The sequence below is a fragment of the Narcine bancroftii genome, chromosome 3 (genome assembly GCF_036971445.1).
Source record: "Narcine bancroftii isolate sNarBan1 chromosome 3, sNarBan1.hap1, whole genome shotgun sequence".
Lineage (NCBI taxonomy): Eukaryota > Metazoa > Chordata > Chondrichthyes > Torpediniformes > Narcinidae > Narcine > Narcine bancroftii.
The window spans coordinates 235060940-235088448 of NC_091471.1; the positions used below are offsets into that span (position 1 = coordinate 235060940).

The 27509-nt window shown below is 48.6% G+C and overlaps 2 protein-coding genes across 5 annotated transcripts in view; one reads left to right on the forward strand and one right to left on the reverse strand.

Moving 5' to 3' along the window:
- LOC138758318 (protein shisa-7-like) overlaps positions 1-6093 on the reverse strand; it is a 39969-nt gene extending 33876 nt beyond the window's left edge. Inside the window, exon 1 of one of the 3 annotated variants that reach the window (XM_069927067.1) lies at positions 5088-6089. In XM_069927067.1, the coding sequence (XP_069783168.1) occupies positions 5088-5210 (123 nt within the window). In that variant the 5' untranslated portion in view covers positions 5211-6089. Of the gene's footprint in view, positions 1-5087 lie in introns of all 3 variants that reach the window. The other 2 variants (XM_069927066.1, XM_069927065.1) reach the window with 2 other exon arrangements.
- Positions 6094-6616: 523 nt separating this feature from the next.
- The window catches only part of LOC138758323 (myosin-10-like), a 130650-nt gene continuing 109757 nt past the window's right edge, over positions 6617-27509 (forward strand). For both annotated transcript variants that reach the window (XM_069927076.1, XM_069927077.1), the window contains exons 1-2: positions 6617-6743; positions 24814-25147. In XM_069927076.1, coding sequence (XP_069783177.1) covers positions 24818-25147 — 330 coding nt within the window. In that variant the 5' untranslated portion in view covers positions 6617-6743; positions 24814-24817. The remainder of the gene's footprint in view (positions 6744-24813; positions 25148-27509) is intronic.

A 27509-nucleotide genomic window follows, 5' to 3' on the forward strand; every position in this document is an offset into this window, starting at 1 on the left:
TTATGTAACCAAGATGAAGAAGGACTACAACTAGGAAACAGAACAGTTGGAAAGGGAAATAGCAAATATAGAAAAAGAATTAGCAATGAAGGAAGACACAACTAAAAGAAGAGAATTGGCAGATAAAAAAGTAAAATATGAAACACTACAAACATATAAGGTGGAGAAGAACATAATGAAGACAAAACAGAAATATTATGAACTAGGAGAAAAAACGCACAAAATTCTAGCGTGGCAGTTTAAGACAGAACAAACTAAGAGAATGGTATTGGCATCAAGGAAAAAAGACAAAGAAATCACATATAATCCAACGGAGATTAATGAAAACTTCAGAGAATTCTACAAACAATTATACCAAACTGAAAACGAAGGGAAAGAAGGCAAAATAGATGAATTTTTAACTAAAATTGAACTACCAAAATTACAAATAGAGGAACAAAATAAATTAACAGAACCATTTGAAATAGTAGAAATACAAGAGATAATAAAAAAACTACCGAATAATAAAACACCAGGAGAGGATGGATTCCCAATAGAATTCTATAAAACATTTAGAGATTTATTAATTCCTCCCCTCCTGGAAGTAATCAACCAGATTGATAAAACACAAAGCTTACTAGATTCATGCAAAACAGCAATAATTACAGTAATACCAAAGACAAGGAAAGATCCACTCGCACCAGCGTCATATAGACCAATATCTTTTCTTAACACAGATTATAAGATAATAGCTAAACTATTAGCAAACAGATTAGCCGACTATGTACCAAAAATAGTAAATCTAGACCAAACTTGATTTATTTAAAAAAGACGAACAACAGACAAAATTTGTAAATTTATTAACTTAATTCATGCAGTAGAAGGAAATAAAGCTCCAACAGTAGCGGTTGCTTTAGACGCAGAGAAGGCCTTTGATAGAGTAGAATGGAATTATTTATTCAAAGTACTACAAAAATTCAGCTTACCAGAGAAATATATTAATTGGATTAAAGCATTATATAAGGGGCCATTGGCAAAAGTGACAGTAAATAGATAAATATAAAAACAATTTAACTTAAGCAGATCAACAAGGCAGGGATGCCCACTATCGCCCTTATTGTTCGCGTTAGCCATAGAACCACTAGCAGAACTGATAAGAACAGAAAATAAAATAAAAGGGATAAAAATAAAAGACAAGGAATATAAAATCAGTTTATTTGCAGGTGACATTATGGTATACTTAACAGAACCAGAAATATCAATAAAAGAATTACATCGGAAATTTGAGGAATATGGAGAAGTGTCGGGATACAAGATTAACGCAAATAAAAGTGAAGCAATGCCAATGAATAATGCGGATTTCTCAAAATTTAAGAAAGAATTACCATTCAGATGGCAAATGCAAGCAATACGATACCTAGGTATACAAATAAATAAAAACCTCGGCCATCTATATAAACTCAATTATTATCCACTAATGAAAAAATTACAGGGCGACTTAGAGCATTGGAAAGACTTACCACTAACACTAATAGGAAGGATAAACTGTATGAAAATGAACATTTTCCCAAGGATACAATACCTATTTCAGGCATTGCCAATACACTTGACGGAGAAATTCTTCGAGGAGTTAAAGAAAATAATAAGGAAATTTTTATGGAAAGGGGGGAAATCAAGGATAGTACTAGATAAATTAACAGAATGGTATAAACAAGGAGGCTTACAACTGGCAAACTTTAAAAATTATTATAGAGCCGCACAATTAAGATACCTATCAGATTTTTATCAAACAAGGGAAAAGCCAGATTGGACTAGATTAGAACTAGATAAAATAGGGGAGAAGATACCCGAACATATATTATATAAATGGGATGAAAAATTGGTACAACGCAGGAATTCTCCAGTATTACATCATCTGCTCAATATTTGGAAGAAGATTCATTTCGAAAGGAATAAAATAAATTACCAACTACCAAAACTAATACTGACGCAAAATATCCCTTTTACAATAGATAACCTTTCCTTTAGAGAATGGGAGAAAAAAGGGATCAAAAGAATAGAAAATTGCTTTTCAGGAAATAAATTATTATCCTTTGAACAAATGAAGGATAAATATAATATAACTCACGATACAGTGTTGGCATACTACCAACTGAAATCCTACTTGAAGGACAAATTGGGAAGCAGTCTGAGGTTACCAGAGGGAAGTAATTTTGAATGTGATTACAGACACAATGATAATCAAAAAATTTATAACATGTATATTAAACTACAAGAAAAGGAGAATGAGGAAACAAATGGTAAAACTAAACAAAAATGGGAACAAGATCTAAACATAAAGATAAAGAATGAAACATGGGAGAAGTTATGCTCTGGAACTATGAGAAATACAATAAATACGAGGTTACGTATGATACAATATAACTGGATACACAGGCTATACATTACACCTCAAAAGTTCAATAAATGGGACCCAACAGTATCAGACAGATGTTTTTGCTGTAAAAAGGAAATGGGAACAACAATTCATGCAATCTGGACATGTGAGAAAGTGAAAAAATTTTGCGAAGATCTAAACCAGATATTAAATAAAATCACAAAAAGCAATATACCAAAAAACCTAGAGATCTTCCTCCTAAGTAACATAAAAAACAAATAATTTGGACTCGATTTGGATGGAGCATAAAAAAGATTTGTTAGGATAGCCCTAGCTGTAGCAAAAAAATGTATTATGTCAGCCTGGAAATTAGAAGATAACTTGAGAATACAACAATGGTATATAGAAATGAATAAATGAATTCCATTAGGAAAAATAACATATAGTTTAAGAAATAACATTACAATATTTGAACAAATATGGGAGCCATACATGAAACACAATAGAGAAAACCTACCGGGGACATTCACTACCTCAAATGACAGAAGGAGAAGATAATGAAAAGAATTGACTCAGTGGAATTTCTTGTTTATTTTTATTGAGTGACAACATTGTTTGACTGGTTTAATGTATCTTGTATTCTGAACTTTAAATAAATGGGAGGGGAGGTAGGGAGGGTGGGATGGGAAGAGGGAGGGGGGGAGAAAACGACACTGTATATATTTGAAAAGGAAAATGTATGTGTCTTGATCAATGTGGTTTATAGTGTGAAAAATAAAAAATAAAAAAAAACAAATCTTGAAATTTGGTGTTTTGCGGCAGCATCATAGAGCAAACATGCATATTATAACCATCTTGCAACCGTGTCTGCCTGTCCCGCATCGGACTTGTCAGCCACAAACGAGCCTGCAGCTGACGTGGACATTACCCCTCCATAAATCTTCATCCGCGAAGCCAAGCCAAAGAGAAGAGACAACGTTACTATATAAAAAATAACAGTGAACGAAAAGTCAGGCAGTATCTTGGGTTCATGGATCATTCCATGAATCTGATGGCAATGGGGAAGAAGCTGTCCTTTTGCCGCGAATGCTTGTCTTTTGGCTTCTGGACCTTTTCCCCAATGGTAGCAGAGTGAAGAGGGCCAGGCCTGGGGGGTGGGGGGGGTCTTTGAGGATAGAGGCTGCTTTTTGAAGACTCCGCCTCATGTCGACATCCTCGATGGAGTGAAGTCTGGTGCCTGTGATGTTGCAGGCTGAGTGAACAACCCTCTGGAGTTTATTCTTGTCCTGAGAGTTGACACCTCCAATACCAGACAGTGATACAACCAGCCAGAATGCTCCCCATGGTCCACCTGTAGAAGTTTATGAGAGACTTCGGTTACAGACCGAATCTCCTCAGACACCTCACAAAGTGTAGCTACTGGTCAGCCTTCTTTGTGATTACATCAATCTGGAGACTCCAGGACAGATCCTCAGAGATTTCAACCACCAGGAATTTGAAATTCTTGATCCTCTCCACAACTGAGCCCTCGAAGAGGTCTGGGTCATGTTCCCCCGACTCCCTCCTGAAGTCCACAATTATCTCCTTGGTTTTGCTGACATTGAGTGCGTTTGTTGTTGTGACCCCACTCAACGAGCTGATCTATTTCCCTCCTGTACCCTTCCTCGTTGCCGTCTGTGATTCTGCCAGCCATTGTGGTGTCGTTGGCAAACTTGTAGATAGCATTGGAATTGTTCCTGTCCACACAGTCGTGGGTGTATACAAGTAGATCAGTGGGCTAAGCACGTATCCTTGGGGTGCACCTATGTTGATGATCAGTGAGGAGGAGATGTTGTTTCCAAATCGTACTGACTGTGGTCTTCTGATGAGAAAGTCAAGGATCCATTTATAGAGTGGCGGGGGGGGGGGAGGGTGCAAGGAATACGCTGCCAGCACAATACTGTGGGCTGACGGGACTGTATTGTGCTGTTCATTGCAACATTAGCGTTCATTTTGAGAGGACCACAAACTAAAACCAAGGATGTAATGCTTTACAAGATATTGGCCACACCACACTTGGAGGATGCCACCCCCGGCAAAACATTCCAGGTACCCACCACTCTCTGTGTAAAACTTTCCCATTCTGTCTCCCCTGATCTTCCCTTCCCTCCCTTCACTTTATACAGACGTCCTCTGGTGTTTGCTGATCCTGCCCTGGGAAACAGGTACCGGCTATCCACTTTACCTCTGCCTCTCAATCTTGTAGACCTCTATCATCTCCTCTCATCTTTCTTCGCTCCAAAGAGAAAATCCCCAGCTCTGTTCACCTTGCCTCATAATTAGATTAACTTCGATTTGATTAAATTCAACTTTATTGACATTGTGCCAAGTGAAATACAAAGCCAATGAAGTGCAATTAGCATCCAACCGGAAGTTAAAAAATAATGCTATATACAAATATACATAAGACACACTCTCCAATCCAGGCAAATTTAAATTTAGACATGCTACATGGTAACAGGCCACTTCAGCCCACAAATCCGTGCCGTCCAATTGGAGCAAAGAAGGGTGACAGGAGACTTAGTGGAGGTCTACAAGATTATGAGAGCCAGAGATAACATGGACGGCCAGCGCCTATTTCCCAGGGCAGGATCAGCCAACACCAGAGGACACATGTACAAAGTGAAGGGAGGGATTGGTCTGTACTGTGTTGGTATGTTCTATGTTCTGTGTTATGCCTCCGCTCACCAACCTTCAGACAGAACGCCCCCTGCTCCTGGTTCTCGATGAGTCTGGGTGGCTGAGTCACCTCGGCTCTGGGACTATCAACGGGGATGAACCATGGGCATCTTGTGGGTCCAATGTTCAGTGACATCCTGGCCTTTCTACTCCCCCCAGAACTGGATCCCTGTAGCCTCAGAGGAGGGAGTTCTCTGGGGAGTGGGAGAATGAGTTTGAAGGAGAAGGGTATGGGCTAAGGGAGGGGCAGTGGGTGGGCAGGGTAGGAGGATGGGTAAGGGTTTTGGCATGAGGAAGGAGAAGGGCAGGGGAGGTGAATGGGGAGGAGGGAAAGACCAGGGGAAGGGGGTGGGCAAGGGAAGTGGTGTGGGCAAGGGGAAGGTCAGGGGAGAGGGTAGGGAAGGGGAGGGGCAGGGGAGAGGGTAGGCAAGGGGAGGGGCAGGGGAAGGGGGTGGGCAAGAGGAGGGGGCAAGGAAAGGGGAGGGGCAGGGTAGGGGTGGGCAAGGGGAAGGGCAGTGGAGGGGTGGGCAAAGGGTGAGGGGAAAGCGGTGGGCAAGGGGAAGGAAAGAGTGGGGTGAGGGGCAGGGGAGGGGATGGGCAAGAGGAGGGGTAGAGGAGAGGAGAGGTGGACAAGGGGTTAGGGGAAGGGGTGGGCAAGGGGTTGGGGAAGGGGTGGGCAAGGGGAGGGAAAGAGTGGGGGTGAGGGGCGGGGAGGTCAAGGGGAGGGGCAGGGGAGAGAAGGAGTGGGGGTGAGGGGAAGGGGTGTGCAAGGGGAGGGGCAGGGGAGAGGAGTGGCGGCGTGGGGCAGGGGTGTGCAGGGGAGAGGCAGGGGAGGAGGGGCAGGGAAGGAGTGGGGGCGAGGGGCAGGGGTACGCAAGGGGAGGGAAGGAGTAGGGGCGAGGGGCAGAGGAGGGGGTGGGCAAAGGGAGGGAAGGAGTGGTGAGGGGCAGGGGAGGGGTGAGCAAGGAGTGGGGAAGGGGAGGGAAAGAGTGGGGGTGAGGGGCAGAGGAGGGGGTGGGCGAGGAGAGGTGCAAGAGAGGGCCAGACTGCGGTCATTGGACGGCTTCGTCAAACCCCGGCACCCAATCACATCCTGGTGTATGATTGGCCGCAGCCCGTGTCAATCATCGGCACTCTGCCCTGAGTGGCCCACGGCAACGACTTTCGCAGATCTCGATTGCCCTGTGGAGATTCCACCCCGCCCACCTCGCGCTCTCCCACGCACTTGCGGACGTCAATCAGCTCAGTAGCGTACGCTTCTTCGATTGGACCAGCCCCGCGAGGGACAAGCCGGGCGCGCGCTGAGAGCCTCCTTTCCCGTTTCTGATTGGAGCAGCCCCACGTGGGTAAAGCCAGGCGCACCGAAGGGCCCCACCCGCTCTGATTGGACCCACTGCGCGTGGGGTCGTGGCACGGGGCGGGGCGGGGGGGAAGAGGAGGCAGTTGATTGGTTTGGAAGAGGTGCGCCTCTTTACGGCTCGCCTTCTCTCGACGCGCGAGGGGAGGGGGGGCCGCGCGCGCATGCGTCAGCGGAGCTCGTCTCTTCACCCCCCCTCCCCCCCATTCCTGTTAACTGTCGACCTGCTGCGTTCACCTCTTAGAGCAATTGCGGCGGTGCAGCGGAGTTGGTGGAGCGCTGCGGCCCGAGGCCGACCTGTACGGCCCGCAGGTGAGCACAGTAGGGAGAGAGGAGAGTTGGGGAGTCAGCAAGCTCGTGGACGCACAAATGATCACCTGCGGAAATAGTGCACCGGGACGGGGGTGCAAGATCTCCAGTTAGTGCAGATCACCTGCTCCTCTATTACACTGCGTGTCCAAGTTCGCAAACTGCAGCTATTCCGAATCATCACCTGCACGTCTGAGGCACCTAACGGTCATTGCAACTCGCCTGCATGTGTTGAAGTTGCAAGTTTCCAGTTGCAGGTCATAGCTTGTGTGTCCGATTACAGTTAATGCAAGTCATCCCCTGCGTGGCTGATGGGCCGAGGGTGCAGGCCTCCAGTCCCACTCATTGCAAGTCCCCTGCGTGGCTGATGGGCCGAGGGTGCAAGCCTCCAGTCCCACTCATTGCAAGTCCCCTGCGTGGCTGATAGGCCGAGGGTGCAAGCCTCCAGTCCCACTCATTGCAAGTCCCCTGTAACTTTAATGCACCGAGGATCTGAGATTTCCAGTTGTCAACTGGTTGCATAAGTACAACCCAACAAAACCGCATTCTCCGGCCCTTGGTGCAAAACACTCAGACACAGATCCAGACAGAACTCACATGCAGACGAACAATTGGCATGCAGGACAAATATTCAAAATACAAATAAATATTGTTTCATAAATATGAGTCTCGTATAGTGAACAGCAAGTTATTGCAAATAATCACTGAGGACAGGACTAATGGTCAGTTACTTAAGAGTGTGGATGAACAGCAGGACCTTGGGGTCTAAATCCACACATCCTTCAAGGCTGCCACATAGGTTGGTGGGATAGTTAAGAAGGTCTATGGGATTGAGTTCATGAGTGGGGAGGTCATGTTATAACTCTACAAATCTCTGGTGAGACCTCACTTGGAGTATTGTGTTCTGTTCTGTCACCTCATTTCAGGAAGGATGAGGAAGCTTTGGAGAGGGGCCAGAGGAGATTCACTAGGATGTTGCCTGGATTGGGAATCAAATCATATGAGGCAAGGTTTGCAGAGCTGGGACTTTTTCTCTTTGGAGTGTAGAAGGATGAGAGGAGACTTGATAGAGGTCTAGATGATTCCGAGTGGCATTGACAGGGTGGATGGCCAGCACCTGTTTCCCAGGGCAGGATCAGCAAACACCAGCGGACGTCTGTACAAAATGAAGGGAGGGGTGTTTAGGGGAGACGTCAGGGGAAGGTTTATTTTACACAGAGAGTGGTGGGAGCCTGGATCGCCTGGCCAGGGGTGATAGTGGAGGCTGGAACGTTGGGGGCATTTGAAAGACTTAGACACATGGATGGAAGAGAAATAGAGGGTTACGGGTGAGGGAGGGGTTAGTAGTTTTAAGGAATATATGTGTTGGCACTACATGGAGGGCTGAAGGGCCTGGAGTGTGCTGTAATGTTTTATGGTCGATAACCTGCGTGTTTTTATCGGGGGAGAGGGTGGATGGGGGTTGCTGCATTTGGTGATTTTCATTTGCAGGATATGATTACTTTTGTATCCGTGACGACAGAAGGCTGCAGACGCCAGAATGTGGAGCAAGTGTCTGCATGGGAGGGGGGGGGGGTCATCCAACCACATTCTTTCCGTTGTAGTTGATCTCTTGCATAAGTGAGCGCTGCTTGAAGCCTGCATCTTAATTCAAGCACCCTGCAGTGATTTAACTGTTATCACGACACATGGGGTACAATATTCGATGGTGTACAAGACCCACTTTTATCTTCCCCAAAAATGGCTCAATAATATCTTAGGTCTTGAATGTGAAGTTAAAATTAGGGTTAAAAAAAATGATGAGCAAGGTCAACGTCGAGTGTGTGGCTCACCGCCATATATCGTTGGGGACTGGTGGGGGGGGATCTACAGGATGGGATCAGTGTGGTGGGATGTTGGGGGTAATGGGGGGTAATGGGGGGTGGGATCAGTGTGGGAGGATGTTGGGGGGAGTGGGGGATGGGATCAGTGTGGGGGGATTTTTGGGGAGTAAGGGGTGGGATTAGTGTGGGAGCTGCTGGGGGAGTGGGGTTGGATCAGTGTGAGGGGGATGTTTGGGGAGAGGGATCAGTGTGAGGGGATGTTAGGGGGATGGGATCAGTGTGGGGAGATGGTGGGGGATGTTGGGGGTAGTGGGGGATGGGATCAGTGTGGGGAGATGGTGGGGGATGTTGGGGTAGTGGGGGATGGGATCAATGTAGGGGGTTGTTGGGGGAGTGGTGGTGGGATCAGTGTGGGGAGTTGTTGGGGGGGAGTGGGGATGGGATCAGTGTGGGGGGTTGTTGGGGGGAGTGGGGAATGGGATCAGTGTGGGGGATGAGTGGGGGGTTGGATCAATGTGGGAGTTGGGATCAGTGTAGGGGGTGGGATCCGCCTGGGATTGGTGACTGGATGCCGGGAGTCTCTCCGCCATCTGCTGTCGGTCCCCACACCGATGCCATCAATTACAGTAAATTGGAAATCGGACTTTTCACTCTCTCCAGCCCCTTTTTTTGGGAGCTGAGGTCCAAATTATTTGTAACTGTTCTTGTTGCATTTTTCACTTCAGCTTGGTTTTGCAAAATGATGTGTAATTTTCCTTCCCTTGCTGGAATTTTCCTCACTGTGGGGAAGAGGAGGCATTTGTTTCTAGGAAAGAAAATAAAAGCCAGGTGCCGCTAGTGCAGAGTCGAGAGGATGGAGACACAGCGTTGATCTGCAGGGTCCTGCCACCCGAACTTAAAATACCGGAAGCTCCCTTCAGGCTTCAAACGGCCTGATGAAGGAGCCCACGGTGTTTTTAACTGTGAGTCTGTGCCCATCCTCAGCAGCTGCTTGAGGGGATTGCAGACTCTAGAGGGAGAAGAACCCCCTGCCCTGTTTGAGAAGGAGAATCAGAAGAGACGACCCTGCAGGACGGTGACCTCGGAGGCATACCACTCGGGTTTCTGGAGACTGACTCCTGGGAACTAGGTATCGGGGCCAGGACTCAAGAGGGTGCTGAGAACGAGAATGGTTACCTAAGGGCCTCGGGCACTGAAGGCTTCCTGTTTGTGTCAGAGGACCAGAAATAGGCCACATCCAACCCATCGTGCCTGCCCTGCCTTTTCATCATCAACTCATCAATTCATTCACTTGGCCTCACTCCATAACCTTTGATGCCCAGCTAATCAAGAACCCATCAATTTCTGCCTTGACACCCAATGACCTGACCTCCACAACCACCTGTGACAACAAATTCCACAAATTCGTCACCCTCTGGCTGAAAAAAAACCTCTGCATCTCTGTTCTCAGCTGATGCCCTTCAACGCTGAATCTGTATCTCCTTGTTCAGGCTCTTCTATCACGGGGAAATAAACATCCTGAGGGCTTAAGGCACTGAAGGATCCCTGATCGTGTGCTGGAGGACGGGCGGCCGATGGATCAACCAGGAGTTTGTGCGGCTGAAGAGCCTGTGGGAATCGCTGGAGGAGAATCCTTGGGGACTTGGTGGCTCTGAGAAGGGACTCTCTGCTTCTCTTTCTCCTGTTGTTAGGGGCAGGCAGAAGTTTGTGTGGCATATATGTTACATTTTTAATGTATTCTGTGACAATAAAAGAAACTTTAAATGATTAACAGAGTGGGAGGGAAGAAATATTAATGCTTGCAGTTTATTATTCTGGCGTTGCACATTTCATTCATCAGGACCCTCCATCTGTGGAGAGAGGAGGTATGGGAGGCAGATATTTGCACTCAATATTTGCCTTGACACACACAGGCTCACCTCCAAGGTGTTTCTTCACCCTAATTTCATTTTGTCTGACCTGTGCTCGCTGGGAACATAGTCACAGAGTCAGGCTGCAAAGAGGCTGACCATTCTGTCCCACCTGCCACTATCCCTCCAAACCCATCCTATTCGTGGATCTGTCCCACCAGCCCCTATCCCTCCAAACCCTTTCCTATCAATGGAATCATCCCACCCACATGGCTCCCACTAGCCCTATCCCTCTCAACCCATCCTATCCATGGATCTGCCCCAGCCACATGGGTCTGACCTGCCCCTATCCCTCTGAACCCATTTCACCCATGGATCTGTGCCACCCACACATGTCCCACCTGCCCCTATCCCTCTAAACACATCCTATTCAAAGTATCATCGCACGCACATGGGTCCCACCTGCCCCTGTACCTCTTAACCCATTTCATCCATGGACTCATCCCCCCCACATGGGCCCCACCTGCCCCTACCCCTCTTAACCCATTTCATCCATGGATCTATCCCACCCAACTTATCTATGTATCCGTTCCCTCCACATAGGTCCCACCTGCCCCTATTCTCTAAACCTATCCTATCCATGGAGTAATCCCAGCCACATGAGTCCCAACTGCCCCTATCCCTCTAAACCCATTCTATCTATGGATCTGTCCCACACACATTTCCCACCTGCCCCTATCCCTCCAAACCCATCCTACCCATGGATCATCCCACCCACAGGTTTTCCACCTGTCCTATCCCTCAAAACCCACCCTCTCCAATCATCTATACCTCCCACATGGTCGCACCTGCCCCTCCCCCTCTTAATCCATTTCATCCATGGATCCGTCACACCCACATAGGTCCCACCTGCCCCTACCCCTCAACCCATTTCATCAATGGATGTATCCCACCCACACATGACTCACCTGCCCCTATCCCTCTAAGCCCATCTTATCCATGTATCCGTCTCCACCCAAATGAATCCCACCTGCCCCTTTCCCTCTAAACCTATCCTATCAATGGGGTCATCCCACCCATACAGGTCCCACCTGCCCATACCTCTCAACCCATTTCATCCATGGATCTATCCCACACATACATGTCCCACCAACCCCTATCCCTCTAAACCCATCTTATCCATGCATCTGTCCCCCCCCCACCCCACATGGGTCACACCTGCCCCTATCCCTCTAAATCCATCCCAATCATGGATCTGTCCCACCCACACAGGTCCCACCCACCCCTATCCATCTAGACCCATCTTATCCATGTATCCACCCCCCCCACATGGGTCCCACCTGCCCCTATCCCCCAAAAGCCATCCCTGTGCATGGATTCATCCCTATCCCTCTAAACACATTCTATCCATGGATCTGTCCCATCCACACTGGTCCCACCTGCTCCAATCCCTCGAGACCCATCCCATCCATGGATCTGACCCGCCCACATGGGTCCCACCCACCCCTATCACTCTATAAACGCCTCCTATCAATGGATTCATCAAACCAACATAAATCCCACCTGCTCCTATCCATCTAAACCCATCCTATCCATGGATCTGTACCACCAACACTGCTCCCACCTGCCCCTTTCCCCTAAACTCATCCAATCCATGGATCTGCCCAACCCTCACGGGTCCTACCTGCCTCTATCCTTCTAAGCCTATCCTATCCATGGATCTGTCCCAGCCACACTGCTCACTCTTGCCCCTATCCCTCTGAACTCATCCTATCCATGGATCTGTCCAACCCACATGGGTCCCACCTGCCCCTATCCTTCTATACCCTTCCTATCCATGGATCTGTCTCACCAACACTGGTCCCACCTGCCTCTATCCATCTAAACCCATCCTATCCATGGATTCGTCCCACCCACACAGGTCCCAATGCCCTTATCCCTCTAAACCCATCCTATCCATGGATCTGTCCCACCAACACGGGTCCTACATGTCCCTGCCTCTGTAAACACATCCCATCCATGGATCTGTCCCACTGACACGTGTACTATCTGCCGCTATTGCTCTAAACCGATCCTGTCCATGGATTCATCTCACACACACTGCCTCTATCCCTCTATACCCATCCTATCCAATGATCTGTCCCACTCACACAGGTCCACCTGCCCCTATCTCTGCAAATCCAACATCCATGTATATGTGGCCCACCCCCATTGTACCCACCTGCCCCTATCCCTCTAAACCCATCCCATTCATGGACATGTCCCATCCACTCTGGTCCCACCTGCCCCTATCCCTCTCAACCCATCCCATCCATGGATCTGTACCACCCACACTGCTCCCACCTGCCCCTTTCTCAAACTCATCCGATCCATGGATCTGCCCAACCCTCACGGGTCCCACCTGCCTCTATCCTTCTAAATTTATCTTATCCAAGGATCAGTCCCAACCACACGGGTCCCACCAGCCCCCATCACTCTAAATCCAACGTATCCATGGATTCATCACACCCACACTGGTCCCACTTGCCCCTATCCCTCTAAGCCCATCCTAAACATGGATGTGTCCCATCCACATGGGTCCCACCTGCCCCTATCACTCAAAGTCAATCCAATCCATGGATCCGTCACACCCACATGGGTCCCATCTGCCCCTATCCCTCTAAACCCATCCCATTCATGGATCTGTCCCACACACACTGCTCCCACCTGCCTCAATCCCTCAAAACCCATCCAATCCTTAGATCCGTCCCACCACATGGAACACACCTGTCCCTATCCCTCGAAACACATCGTATCCTTGGATCAATGCCACCCACCTGCCCCTATCCCTCTAAGCCTATCCTACCCATGGATCTGTCCCACCCACACTGATCTCACCTGCCCCTATCCCTCTAAGCCTATCCTACCCATGGATCTGTCCCACCCACACTGATCTCACCTGCCCCTATCAATCTAAACCCATACTATCCATGTATCTGTCCCACCCACACTGGTCCCACCTGCCTGTATCCCTCTAAACTTTTCCTATCCATGAATTCATCCCACCCACATCAGTCCCATCTGCCCCTATCCCTCTAAACCCATCGCATCCATGGATCTGTCCCAACGTCACGGGTTGCACCTGCCCCTATCCCTCTAAACCTATCCTATCCATGGATCTGTCCCACCCACATGGGTCCCACCTGCCCCTATCCCTCGAAACACATCGTATCCTTGGATCAGTCCCACCCACCTGCTCCTATCCCTCTAAACCCATCCTATCCATGGATCTGACCCACCCACACTGCTCGCCCTTGCTCCTATCCCTCTAAACTCAGCCTATCCATGGATCTGTCCAACTCACATGGGTCCCAAGTGCCCCTATCCCTCTAAACCCATCCTATCCATGGATCTGTCCCACCCACACTCATCCCACCTGCCCCTATCCATCTAAACCCATCCTATCCATGAATTCATCCCACCCACACTGCCTCTATCACTCTAAACCTATCCTATCCATGGATCTGTCCCACCCACAAGGGTTCTACCTGCCCCTATTCCTTTTAGCCTATCCTATCCATGGATCTGTCACTCCCACACGGGTTCTACCTGCCCCTACCCCTGGATCTGACCCACCTACTCATGTACTACCTGCCCCTATTCCTCTAAGCCCATCCTATTCATGGATCTGTCCCACCCACACGTGTCCCACCATGCCCCATACCTCCAAACTTATCCTTTCCATGGATTCATCCCACACACACGGGTCCCACCTCCCCCTATCCCTCCAAACCCATCCTACCCTTGGATCATCCCACCCACAGTGTTTCCACCTGTCTATTTCCCTCAAAACCCATCCTCTCCAATATCTGTGACTCTCACACGGGTCCCACCTGCCCCTACCCATCAAAACTCATGCCATCCATGGATTCATCCCACCCACATGGGTCGCACCTGCCCCTATCCCTCTAAAGCCATCCTGTCAATGGATTCATCCCACCAACACAAATCCCACCTGCTCCCATCCCTCTAAACCCATCCGATCCATGGATCTGTACCACCCTAACTGCTCCCACCTGCCCCTTTCCCGTAAACTCATCCGATCCATGGATTTGCCAAACCCTCACGGGTCCTACCTGCCTCCATCCCTCTAAACCTAACCTATCCAAGGATCTGTCCCAACCACATGGGTCCCACCAGCCCCTATCCCTCTAAACCCATCATATCCATGGATTAATTGCACCCATATTGGTCCCACTTGCCCTATCCATCTAAACCCATCTAATCCATGGATCCGTCACACCCACATGGGTCCCACCTGCTCTTATCCCTCCAAAGCCATTCCTATCCATGGATCCATCCCACCCACATCGATCCCACATGGGTCCCACCTGTCCCTATTCATCTAAACCTATCCTATCCATGGATTGGTCTCAAGCACACTATTCGCACATGCTCCTATTCCAATAAACCCATCCTATCCATGGATCTGACCCACCCACATGGGTCCCACCAGCTCCTATCCCTCTAAACCCATCCTATCCATGTATACATCCCAAACACACAGGTCCCACCTGTCCCAATCCCTCCAAACCCATCCTACCCATGGATCATCCCACCCACATGGGTCCCACCTGTCCCTATCCCTCAAAACCCACCCTCTCCAATGATCTGTACCTCCCACATGGGTCCCACCTACCCCTACCCCTCTTAACCCATTTCATCCATGGATCTGTCCCACCCACACATGTTCCACCTGAGCCTATCCCTCTAAACCCATCCTATTCATAGATTCATCCCACCCACACGGGTCCCACCTGCCTCTATACCTCAACTCATTTCATCAATGGATGTATCCCACCCACACATGACTCACCTGCCCCTATCCCTCTAAGTCCATCTTATCCATGTATCCGTCTCCACCCACATGAATCCCACCTGCCCCTTTACCTCTAAACCTATCCTATCCATGGAGTCATCCCACCCACATGGGTCCCACCTGCCCCTACCTCTCTTAAACCATTTCATCCATGGATCTATCCCACCCACACATGTCCTACCTACTCCTATCCTTCTAAACCCCTCTTATCCATGTATCCGTCCCTCCCCCACATGGGTCACACCTGCCCCTATCCCTCAAAACCCATCCCATTCATGGATCTGTCCCATCAACACGGGTCCCACCTGCACCTATCACTCTAAACCCATCCCATTCGTGGATCTGTCGCACACACACTGCTTCCACCAGCCCTAATCCCTAAAAACCCATCCAACCCTTAGATCCGTCCCACTCACATGGATCCCACCTGCTCCTATCCCTCTAAACATCCTATCCATGGATGTGACCAACCCACATGGGTTCCACCTGCCCCTATCCCTCTACACCCATCCTATCCATGGATCTGTTCCACCTATACTGGTCCCACCTGCCCCTATCCATCTAAACCCATCCTATCCATGGATCTGTCCCACCCACACTGGTCCCACTTCCCTTTATAACTCTAAACCCTTCCTATCCATTAATTCATCCCACCCACATCGGTCGCACCTGCCCCTATCCCTCTTAACCCATTTCATTCACGGATCTGTCCCACCCACACATGTACCACCTGCCCCTATCCCTCTATACCCTTCGTATTCATAGATTCATCCCACCCACACGGGTCCCATCTGCCCCTACCTCCTTTAACCCATTTCATCCATACATCTATCCCACCCACACATGTCCCACCTACCCCTATGCCATTGAACCCATCTTATCCATGTATCCGTACCCCACACAAGGGTCCCAACTTCCCCTATCCCTCAAAACCTATCCCATTCGTGGATCTGTCCCATCCACACTGGTCCGACCTGCCCCCATCCCTCTCAACCCATCCCATCTATGGATCTCTACCACCCACACAGGTCCCACCCACCCCTATCCCTCTAAACCCATCTTATCCATGTATCCGTCCCGCTTACATGGGTCCCATCTGCCCCTATCCCCCAAAAGCCATCATATCCATGGATTCATTGTACCCACATGAGTCCAACCTGCATCTATACCTCTAAATCCATCCTATCCATGGATCTTTCCCACTCACACTATTACCACTTGCCCCTGTCACTCTAAACCCATCCTATCCATGGATCTGGCCCACCTACACTCGTCCCACCTGCCCCTATCCATCTAAACCCATCCTATCCATGAATTCGTCCCACCCACACTGCCTCTATCCCTCTAAACCCATCCTATCCATGGATCTCTCCCACCCACACTGGTTCCACCTACCTGTATCCCTCTAAACCGTTCCTATCCATGAATGCATCCCACCCACATCAGTCCCATCTGCCCATATCCCTCTAAACCCATCTCATCCATGGATCTGTCCCAACGTCACGGGTCGCACCTGCTCCTATCCCTCTAAACCTATCCTATCCATGGATCTGTCCAACCCACATGGGTCCCACCTGCCCCTATCCCTCAAAGCCCATCCTATCCATGGATTTGTCCCATCCACACTCGTCACACCTGCCCCTATCCATCTAAACCCATCCTATCCAAGAATTTGTCCCACCCACACTGCCTCTATCCCTCTAAACCCATCCTATCCATGGATCTGTCCCACCCACACTGGACTCACCTGCCTATATCCCTTGAAACCCTTCCTATCCATGAATTTATCCCAACCACATTGTCCTATCTGACCCTATCAAAACCCATCCCATCCATGGATCTGTCCCATCGTCACGGGTCCCACCTGCCCCTATCCCTCTAAACCCATCCTACCCATGAATCTGTCCCACCCTCACGGTTCCTAGCTGCCCCTATTCCTCTGAACCCATCTTATCCATGGATCTGTCTGACCCACATGGGTCCCAACTGTGCCTATTCCTCTCAACTCATCCTCTCCATGGATCTGTCACACCCACATGGGTCCCACCTCCCTATCCCTGTAAACCCATCCCATCCATGGATCTGACACACCTACACATGTACTACCTGCCTCTAAGCCCATCCTATTCATGGATCTGTTCCACCCATACGGGTCCCACCATGCCCCATCCCTCCAAATCCATCCTATCCATGGATTCATCCCACCTTCCCCTATCCCTCTAAACGCATCCTATCAATGAATTCATTGAACCAACACACATCCCACCTGCTCCTATCCCTCTAAACCCATCCGATCCATGTATCTGCCCAACCCTCACAGGTCCCACCTGCCTCTTTCCTTCAAAACCTATCCTATCCAAGGATCTGTCCCAACCACACGGATCCCACCATGCTCCATCCCTCCAAATCCATCGTATCCATGGATTCATCGCACCCATACTGGTCCCACTTGCCCTATCCCTCCAAAGCCATTCCTATCCATGGATCCGTCCCACCAACATCAGTCCCACATGTGTCCCACCTGTCGCCATTCATCTAATCCCATCCTATCCATGGATCGGTCTCACGCATACTATTCGCACATGCTCCTATCCCAATAAACCCATCCTATCCATGGATCCATCACACCCACACTGCTCCCACCGGCACCTATCCCTCTGAACCCATGCCATCCATGGATCTGTCCCACCCATATGGGTCCCACCTGCACTTACCCTTCTAAACCCATCCAAAGCATGGATTCATCCCACCCACACGCATCCCACCTGCCCCTATCCCTCTAAACCCATCCTAAACATGGATGTGTCCCATCCATATGGGTCCCACCTGCCCCTATCACTCAAAGCCCATCCAATCCATGGATCCGTCACACCCACATGGGTCCCACCTGCTCTTATCCCTCCAAAGCCATTCCTATCCATGGATCTGTCCCACGCACATCGGTCCCACATGGGCCCCACCTGTCACTATTCATCTAAACACATCCTATCCATGGATTGGTCTCATGCACACTACACACACATGCTCCTATCCCAATAAACCCATCCTATCCATGGATCTGACGCACCCACATGGGTCCCACCACACCCTATCCCTCTAAACCCATCCTATCCAGGTATCTGTTCCACCCACAAAGGTCCCACCTGCCCTTATCCCTCTAAACCCATCCCATCCATGGATCCGTCCAACCCACACGGGTCGCACCTGCCCCAATCCCTCAAAACCGATCCAATCCTTGGATCCATCCCACCCACATGGAACACACTTGCCCCTAACCCTCGAAATACATCGTCTCCTTGGATCGGTGCCACCCACATGCCCCTATCCCTCTAAGCCCATCCTACCCATGGATCTGTCCCACTCATACTGATCTCACCTGCCCCTATCCACCTAAACCCATCCTATCCATGAATTCATCCCACCACACTGCCTCTATCCCTCTCAAACTATCTTATCCATGGATCTGTTCCACCCACACTGATCCCACCTGCCTATATCCCTCTAAACTCTTCCTATCCATGAATTCATCCCACCCACATCAGTCCCATCTGCCCCTATTCCTCTAAACCCATCACATCCATGGATCTATCCCAACGTCATGGGTGGCACCTGCCCCTAACCCTCTAAACCTATCCTATCCATGGATCTGTCCCACCCACACGGGTTCCACCTGCCCCTATCCCTCGAAACACATCGTATCCTTGGATCAGTCCCACCCACCTGCTCCTATCCCTCTAAACCCATCCTATCCATGGATCTGTCCCACCCACACTGCTCGCCCTTGCCCCTATCCGTCTAAACCCATCGCATCCGTGGATCTGTCCAACTCACATGGGTCCCACCTGCCCCTATGCCTCTAAGGCCATCCTATCCATGGATCTGTCCCACCCACACTCGTCCCACCTGCCCCATCCATCTAAACCCATCCTATCCATGAATTCATCCCACCCACATCGGTCCCATCTGCCGTTATCCCTCTAAACCCGTCCTATCCATGGATCTGTCCCACCCACAAGGGTCCCAACTGTGTCTATCCCTCTCAACCCATCCTATCCATGGTTCTGTCACACCCACATAGGTTCAACCTGTCCCTATTCCTCTTAACCTATCCTATCCATGTATCTGTCACACCCACACGGGTCCCACCTCCCCTATCCCTGTAAACCCATCCCATCCATGGATCTGACCCACCTACACGTGTACTACTGCCCCTATTGCTCTAAGCCCATCCTTGTCATGGATCTGTCCCACCCATATGGGTCCCACCATGCCCCATCCCTCCAAATCCATCCTGTCCATGGATTCATCCCACACACATGGATCCCACCTGCCCCTATCCCTCCAAATCCATCCTATCTCTTTATCCGTTCACCCCCATGTGTCCCACGCACCTATCCCTCTAAACACATCCTATCAATGAATTAATCAAACCAACACACATCCCACCTGCTCCTATCCCTCTAAACTCATCCTGTCCACGGATCTGTACCACCTACACTGCTCCTACCTGCCCCTTTCCCCTAAACTCATCCGATCCATGCATGTGCCCAACCCTCATGGGTCCCACCTGCCTCTTTCCTTCTAAACCTATCCTATCCAAGGATCTGTCCCAACCACACGGGTCCCACCATGCCCCATCCCTCCAAATCCATCGAATCCATGGATTCATCCCACCCACACTGGTCCCACCTGCCCCTATCTCTCAAAGCCCATCGAATCCATGGATCCATCACACCCACATGGGTCCCACCAGCCCTTATCTCTCCAAAGCCATTCCTATCCATAGATCTGTCCCACCAACATTGGTCCCACATGGGTCCCACCTGTCACTATTCATTTAATCACATCCTATCCATGGATCGGTCTCATGCACACTACACGCACATGCTCCTATCCCAATAAACCCATCCTATCCATGGATCTGACCCACTAACATGGGTCCCACCACGCCTTACCCCTCTAACCCCATCCTATCCAGGTATCTGTCCCACCCACAAGGGTCCCACCTGCCCTTATCCCTCTAAACCCATCCCATCCATGGATCCGTCCCACCCACATGGTTCGCACCTGCCCCTATCCCCCTAAACCCATCCTGTCCCTGAATCTGTCCCACCCAGACGGGTCCCCCCTGCCCCTACTTCTCTTAACCCATTTCATACATGGATCTATACCACCCACACACGTCCCACCTGCCCCTATCCGTCTAAACCCATCCCATTCATGGATCTGTCCCACACACACTGCTCCCACCAACCCCAATCCCTCAAAACCCATCCAATCCTTAGATCCGTCCCACCCACATGGAACACACCTGCCCCTATCCCTCGAAACACATCGTATCCTTGGATCGGTGCCACCCACGTGCCCCTATCCCTCTAAGCCCATCCTACCCATGGATCTGTCCCACTCACAATGATCTCACCTGCCCCTATCTATCTAAACCCCCATCCTATCCATGAATTCGTCCCACCCACACTGCCTCTATCCCTCTCAACACATCTTATCCATGGATCTGTTCCACCCACACTGGTCCCACCTGCCTAGATCCCTCTAAGCTCTTCCTATCCATGAATTCATCCCACCCACTTCAGTCCCATCTGCCCCTATCCGTCTAAACCCATCCCATTCATGGATCTGTCCCACACACACTGCTCCCACCAACCCCAATCCCTCAAAACCCATCCAATCCTTAGATCCGTCCCACCCACATGGAACACACCTGCCCCTATCCCTCGAAACACATCGTATCCTTGGATCGGTGCCACCCACGTGCCCCTATCCCTCTAAGCCCATCCTACCCATGGATCTGTCCCACTCACAATGATCTCACCTGCCCCTATCCATCTAAACCCCCATCCTATCCATGAATTCGTCCCACCCACACTGCCTCTATCCCTCTCAACACATCTTATCCATGGATCTGTTCCACCCACACTGGTCCCACCTGCCTAGATCCCTCTAAGCTCTTCCTATCCATGAATTCATCCCACCCACTTCAGTCCCATCTGCTCCTATCCCTCAAAACCCATCCTATCCATGGATCTGTCCCACCTACAAGGGTCCCAACTGTGCCTATCCCTCTCAACCCATCCTATCCATGGATCTGTCCCACCCACAAGGGTCCCAACAGTCACTATCCCTCTCAACCCATCCTATCCATGGATCTGACCCACCTACACCTGTAGTACCTACCCCTATTCCTCTAAGCCTATCCTATTCATGGATCTGTCCTACCCACACGGGTCCTATCATGCCCCATCCCTCCAAACCCATCCTACCCTTGGATCATTCCACCCACAGCATTTCCACCTGTCCGTTTCGCTCAAAACCCATCCTCTCCAATGATCTGTGCCACCCACACGGGTCCCACCTGCCCCTACCCCTCAAATCCCATGCCATCCATGGATTCATCCCACCCACACGGGTCCCACCTGCCCCTATACCTCGAAAGCCTTCCCATCAATGGATTCATCCCACCAACACTGATCTCACCTGCCCCTATCCATCTCAACCCATCCTATCCATGAATTTGTCCCACCCACACTGCCTCTATCCCTCTAAACCCATCATATCCATGGATCTGTCCCACCCACACTGGTACCACCTGCCTATATCCCTCTAAACCCTTCCTATCCATGAATTCATCCCACCCACATTGGTCCCATATGCCCCTATCCCTCTAAACCCATCCTATCCATGAATCTGTCCCACCCACAAGGGTCCCAACAGTCACTATCCCTCTCAACCCATCCTATCCATGGATCTGACCCACCTACACCTGTACTACCTACCCCAATTCCTCTAAGCCCATCTTATTCATGGATCTGTCCCACCCACACGGATCTTACCATGCCCCATCCCTCCAAACCCATCCTACCCTTGGATCATCCCACCCACAGCATTTCCACCTGTCTGTTTCCCTCAAAACCCATCCTCTCCAATGATCTGTGCCACCCACACGGGAACCACCTGCCCCTACCCCTCAAAACCCATGCCATCCATGGATTCATCCCACCCACACAGGTCCCACCTGCCCCTATACCTCGAAAGCCTTCCCATCAATGGATTCATCCCACCAACACTGATCTCACCTGCCCCTATCCATCTCAACCCATCCTATCCATGAATTTGTCCCACCCACACTGCCTCTATCCCTCTAAACCCATCATATCCATGGATCTGTCCCACCCACACTGGTCCCACCTGCCTATATCCCTCTAAACCCTTCCTATCCATGAATTCATCCCACCCACATTGGTCCCATATGCCCCTATCCCTCTAAACCCATCCTATCCATGAATCTGTCCCACCGTCACGGTTCCCACCTGCCCCTATTCCTCTTAACCCATCCTATCCATGGATCTGTCCCACCCACAAGGGTCCCAACTGTGACTATCCCTCTCAACCCATCCTATCCATGGATCTGACCCACCTACACCTGTACTACCTACCCCAATTCCTCTAAGCCCATCCTATTCATGGATCTGTCCCATCCACATGGGTCCTACCATGCCCCATCCCTCCAAACCCATCGTACCCATGGATCATCCCACCCACATGGTTTCCACCTGTCCCTATCCCTCAAAACCCACCCTCTCCATCGATCTGTCCAACCCACACGGGTCCCACCTGCCCCTACCCCTCTAAACCCATTTTTTCCATGGTTCTGTCCCACCCACACATGTCCCTGCTGCCGCTATCCCTCTAAACCCATCCTATTCACAGATTCATCCCACCCACATGAGTCACATCTGCCCCTATCCCTCAAATCCATCCCATCCATGGATCTGTCCCACCCACATGGGTCCCACTTGCCCCTATCCCTGTAAACCCATCCCATCCATGGATCTGTCCCATCCACATGGGTCCCACCTGCCCCTATCCCTCTAAACCTTACATGTCAAACTCAGACCCGCGGGCGAAATTTGGCCCGTGATATAATTATATTTGGCCCGCAAGATCATATCAAATATGTATTAGAGCTGGCCCGCTGGCCGCCGTACCAGTATAGCGCATGCACAGTTAATACTACAAATCCCAGAATGCTTTGCAAATGCATTGGCACCGGCCCATCAGCCCACTAATCGCCTCCACTTACTCTCTTTACTTTCATTAGCATCTGTGACCTGTCGCCCAACTCACATGTAATAAACCCCTTACGGAAAATGGCCAAACGAAAGACAGAAAACAGGACCTTTCAAGACAGTTGGGAGGGAGACGATATGTTCATCATTTTAAAAGACAAACCTGTTTGTCATTGAAGCAAGTTGTTATTTTTTTGACTTGTTGGCTTGAGAAAAAAAAATACATTTAAAAGGAGCTTAAAGGCTATAGAGAAATATTATTTATTGAATATTTTATTTCTCATTTGTTAATGTTTCTTCTTGAAAGAGTTTAACCAAAACTATTATTAAACATTTATTTTAATAAGAAAAAGTTTAACATTACATATGTTGAAAGAAGAGAAAACATGCAGATCTTGTTGAAAATTTTCAATAAATATTTAGTTTGGCCCACGACTTAGTCCAAGTTTTTAATTTTGGCCCTCTGTGAATTTGAGTTTGACACCCCTGCTCTAAGCCATCCCAACCATGGATCTGTCTCACCCACACGGGTCCCACCTGCCCCTATCCCTCTAAACCCGTATAACCATAGCACATTACAGAAGCCCTTTGGCCTGTGCTGCACTATTATTCTGGTTTGTTCCACTGACCTGCACCCACTACAAGTACCTGTCTAAATTCATCTTGACTGTCTAAATCAAGCCCACGTTCAGGTGACGGCTCCATCCACACTCCAACCACTCTGTATGAAGATTTCCCCTCATGTTCCTCTTCGACATCCCCTTTCACCCTTTACACATTTCAGTTGGTTTGTACCTCACCTGGCCTCAGTAGACAAAGCTTGTTTGTGTGTATGTATACCCCTCATAATTTAAAATACCTCTGTCAAATTTCCCCTCAATCTTTTACACACCATGGAATAAAATCTGAACCTCTTTAACCTTTCCCTTTAACTCTGTTCCTGAAGTCCCAAATCTCCTCTGCATTCCTGTAGTTAGGTGACCAAAACTGCAAACAATAACTGAGGTCTCACTCTAGTGGGGGAGATGTATATACTCCTGGTCCGGGGCCCATAATCCAGGCCACCCTCCCCGGGACCAGTACTGAGGGAGCTGCACTGTCGGAGGGGCGGTGTATATACTCTGGAACCGGGACTCATAATCCAGGCCCACCCTCCCTGGGGCCAGTAGTGAGGGAGCTGCACTGTCAGTGGTGGGAGGGGGGAGATGTATATACTTGGGGACTGAGGCCCATAATTCTGGGAATGTGTGATGGGAGAGGGGGCTTCACTCTGTTCCATCCCTGGAGTTTGTGACGGTAATGGTGAGAGGGAGCTTCACTCTGTGTCCCACCCCGGGAGTGGGTGATGTGACAAGTTACAGGGAGCTTCGCTCTGTTTCCCACCCAGTTGTGATGGGACGCAGGAAGCACTGTTCCCAGTCCAATATTTGACTGCCCCTTTCTCCGCTACCCCCACAGGACAATGGCCCGCTGGGATGAGACAGAACACTGCCCCTCGTCGGAACTGGAAGGGGATGGGGACCCACTAGATGGCTGGGAGCCCAGCCAACTGGTGTGGGTCCCCTCCCCACTCCTGGGGTTCGAGCCGGCAGTGGTGGTGGAGGAGAGGCCAGGCGAACTGGTGGTGAGGCTGGCAGAGAGTGGCCGGACAGCCCTGGTGTCTCGTGACGAGGCACAACGCAGGAACCCTCCCGGCCTTGCCAAGGTGTCCGACATGGCCGATCTGAGCTGCTTGAATGAGGCATCGGTGCTGCAGAACTTGCGGGAACGTTACCACTCAGGCCTCATCTATGTGAGTCTTCACTTTCCTAGTCCCCTGTCTTGTCCCCTCTCTCCTTTTTTTGAAAATTTTATTTATTGTTCAAAATAAATCATATAATCAAAATCAGAATACGAATAGATACATAATATTTAGCCCTATAACCCCACCCCCCCGACCCTCCAATCCTCCTCTCGACTACCCCCAAAAAAAAACAAGATAGAAGAGACAGAAGAGGAGATTAATTCACATTCCAATCATCAACTATTGCCAACCCCCAACACCCATGGATAAAAACAAAACTATTACAAATTCAGACCCATATATTTCATATACGGGGTCCAAACTTTAACAAAAAATGAATAATTATTAAGTAAGTTATATGTTATCTTTTCCAATGGAATATAAGACCTCATTTCCAAATGCCACCGTTGAATATTTAACTCAATCTCATTTTTCCAAGTAATTGCCAAACATTTTCTTGCCACAGGTATTGCCAGTCTCAAAAAAGCAATTTGAAACTTATCCAATTTCAATTCCAAACTCAATTTTTTAATATAACCTAATAAAAATACTATAGAATCAAGCAAAATTTAAAATTTAAATAAACCTTCTAAAAATTTCTTAATTCTATTCCAAAAAGGTTTCACTATCTCACACGACCAAGTAGAATGTAAAAAAGAATCTACTTGCTTATGACATCTAAAACCTAAATCAGAAGAAATAAACTGAGTTGAGTTTATTCTGATAAAACGGAGTTTTACCTGAAATTTTACCTTCAATACCTACAATTTAATTTTTCTTATTCCATAATTCCATTAAATGTTTGAACACTGGTAGATTATAACTTTGTAGAAGCTGAGAATTCCATTTATAAATAAAATGATCCATTCTCTTCTCAATCAATTTGAGACAATTCAATCTTAGCCCAAACCAAATGTTTATCCACTTCAAACATTCTATTAATAAATTTCAATTGTGCCGATTCATAGTAATTCTGAAAGTGAGAAAGTTGTAATCCTCTTAAAGCATATTTCCAAGTCCATTTCTGCAACGACATCCTTGCCATTTTACCTTTCCATAAAAAGGTCTCCACCAAAGCATTCAAATCTTTAACGAACTTTTGGGGAATTCTACATGGGATAGACTGAAAAAGGTATTGTATACAGGGAAAGATATTCATTTTCATACAATTTACTCATCCTATAAAAGTTATTGGTAAATATTTCCACCAATTTAAATCATATTTAATTTTAGAAAATAAAGGCAAATAAACAATTCGTATAAATGATTATAATTATCACCTGTTATAATTGCTAAATACTTAATTCGATCAGACCACTTAAATTTCATAACCTGTTGACAAGATGAATAATCCATATCAGCCAAAGGCCATTATTTCACTCTTATCCCAGTTAACCTTATAACCTGATAATTCGCCATATTGTAGATTTCCCCAACGACTGCATAGGTTGCGTTAAATATATCAAAACATTATCTGCAAATAAATTTATATTCATCCGCACTCACCTTAATACCCTTAATATTATTATCTTGCCTAATCAACTGAGCCAAAGGTTCAATAACCAATGCAAATAGAGCTGGTGACAAAGGACAGCCCTGTCTAGTCGATCTAAATAATTCAAACGAAGAAGATACATAGGAACATAGGAAGTAGGAACAGGAGTAGGCCAAAAATGGCCCATCGAGCCTGCTCCGCCATTTAATAAGATCATGGCTGATCTAATTTATGACCTAACTCCACCTACCTGCCTTCTCCCCATATCCCCTAATTCCTCTATCATGTAAAAATTTATCTAACCGAATTTTAAATATGTTTAATGAAGCAGCCTCAACCACTTCCCTGGTTAGAGAATTCCAAACATTCACTACTCTCTGGGAAAAACTATTTTTCCTAATCTCTGTCCTAAATCTACTCCTCGAATCTTGAGACTGTGTCCTCTCGTTTTAGTTTCCCCAGCCAGCTCAAAAGACCTTCCTACATCTATCCTATCCATACCCTTCATAATCCTATGTTTCTATAAGATCTCCTCTCATTCTTCTGAACTTAAGCGAATACAATCCTAGACGATTTAATCTTTCATCATAAGTCAACCCCTTCATCCCAGGGATCAACCTAGTAAACCTCCTCTGGACCGTCTCCAAAGCCTTCCTCAAATATGGAGACCAGAACTGGACACAGTACTCAGGTGCGGTCTCACCAGTACCTTATACAGTTGCAACATTACCTCCTTACTCCTGAATTCAATTGCTCTAGCAATGAAGGCCAACATTCCATTTGCCTTCTTAATAACCTGCTGCACCTGCAACCTAACAGTTACCTGTCCATTTGTCCATTTGTCACAACTCTAGCCATTAAACCTTAACCCAGCCA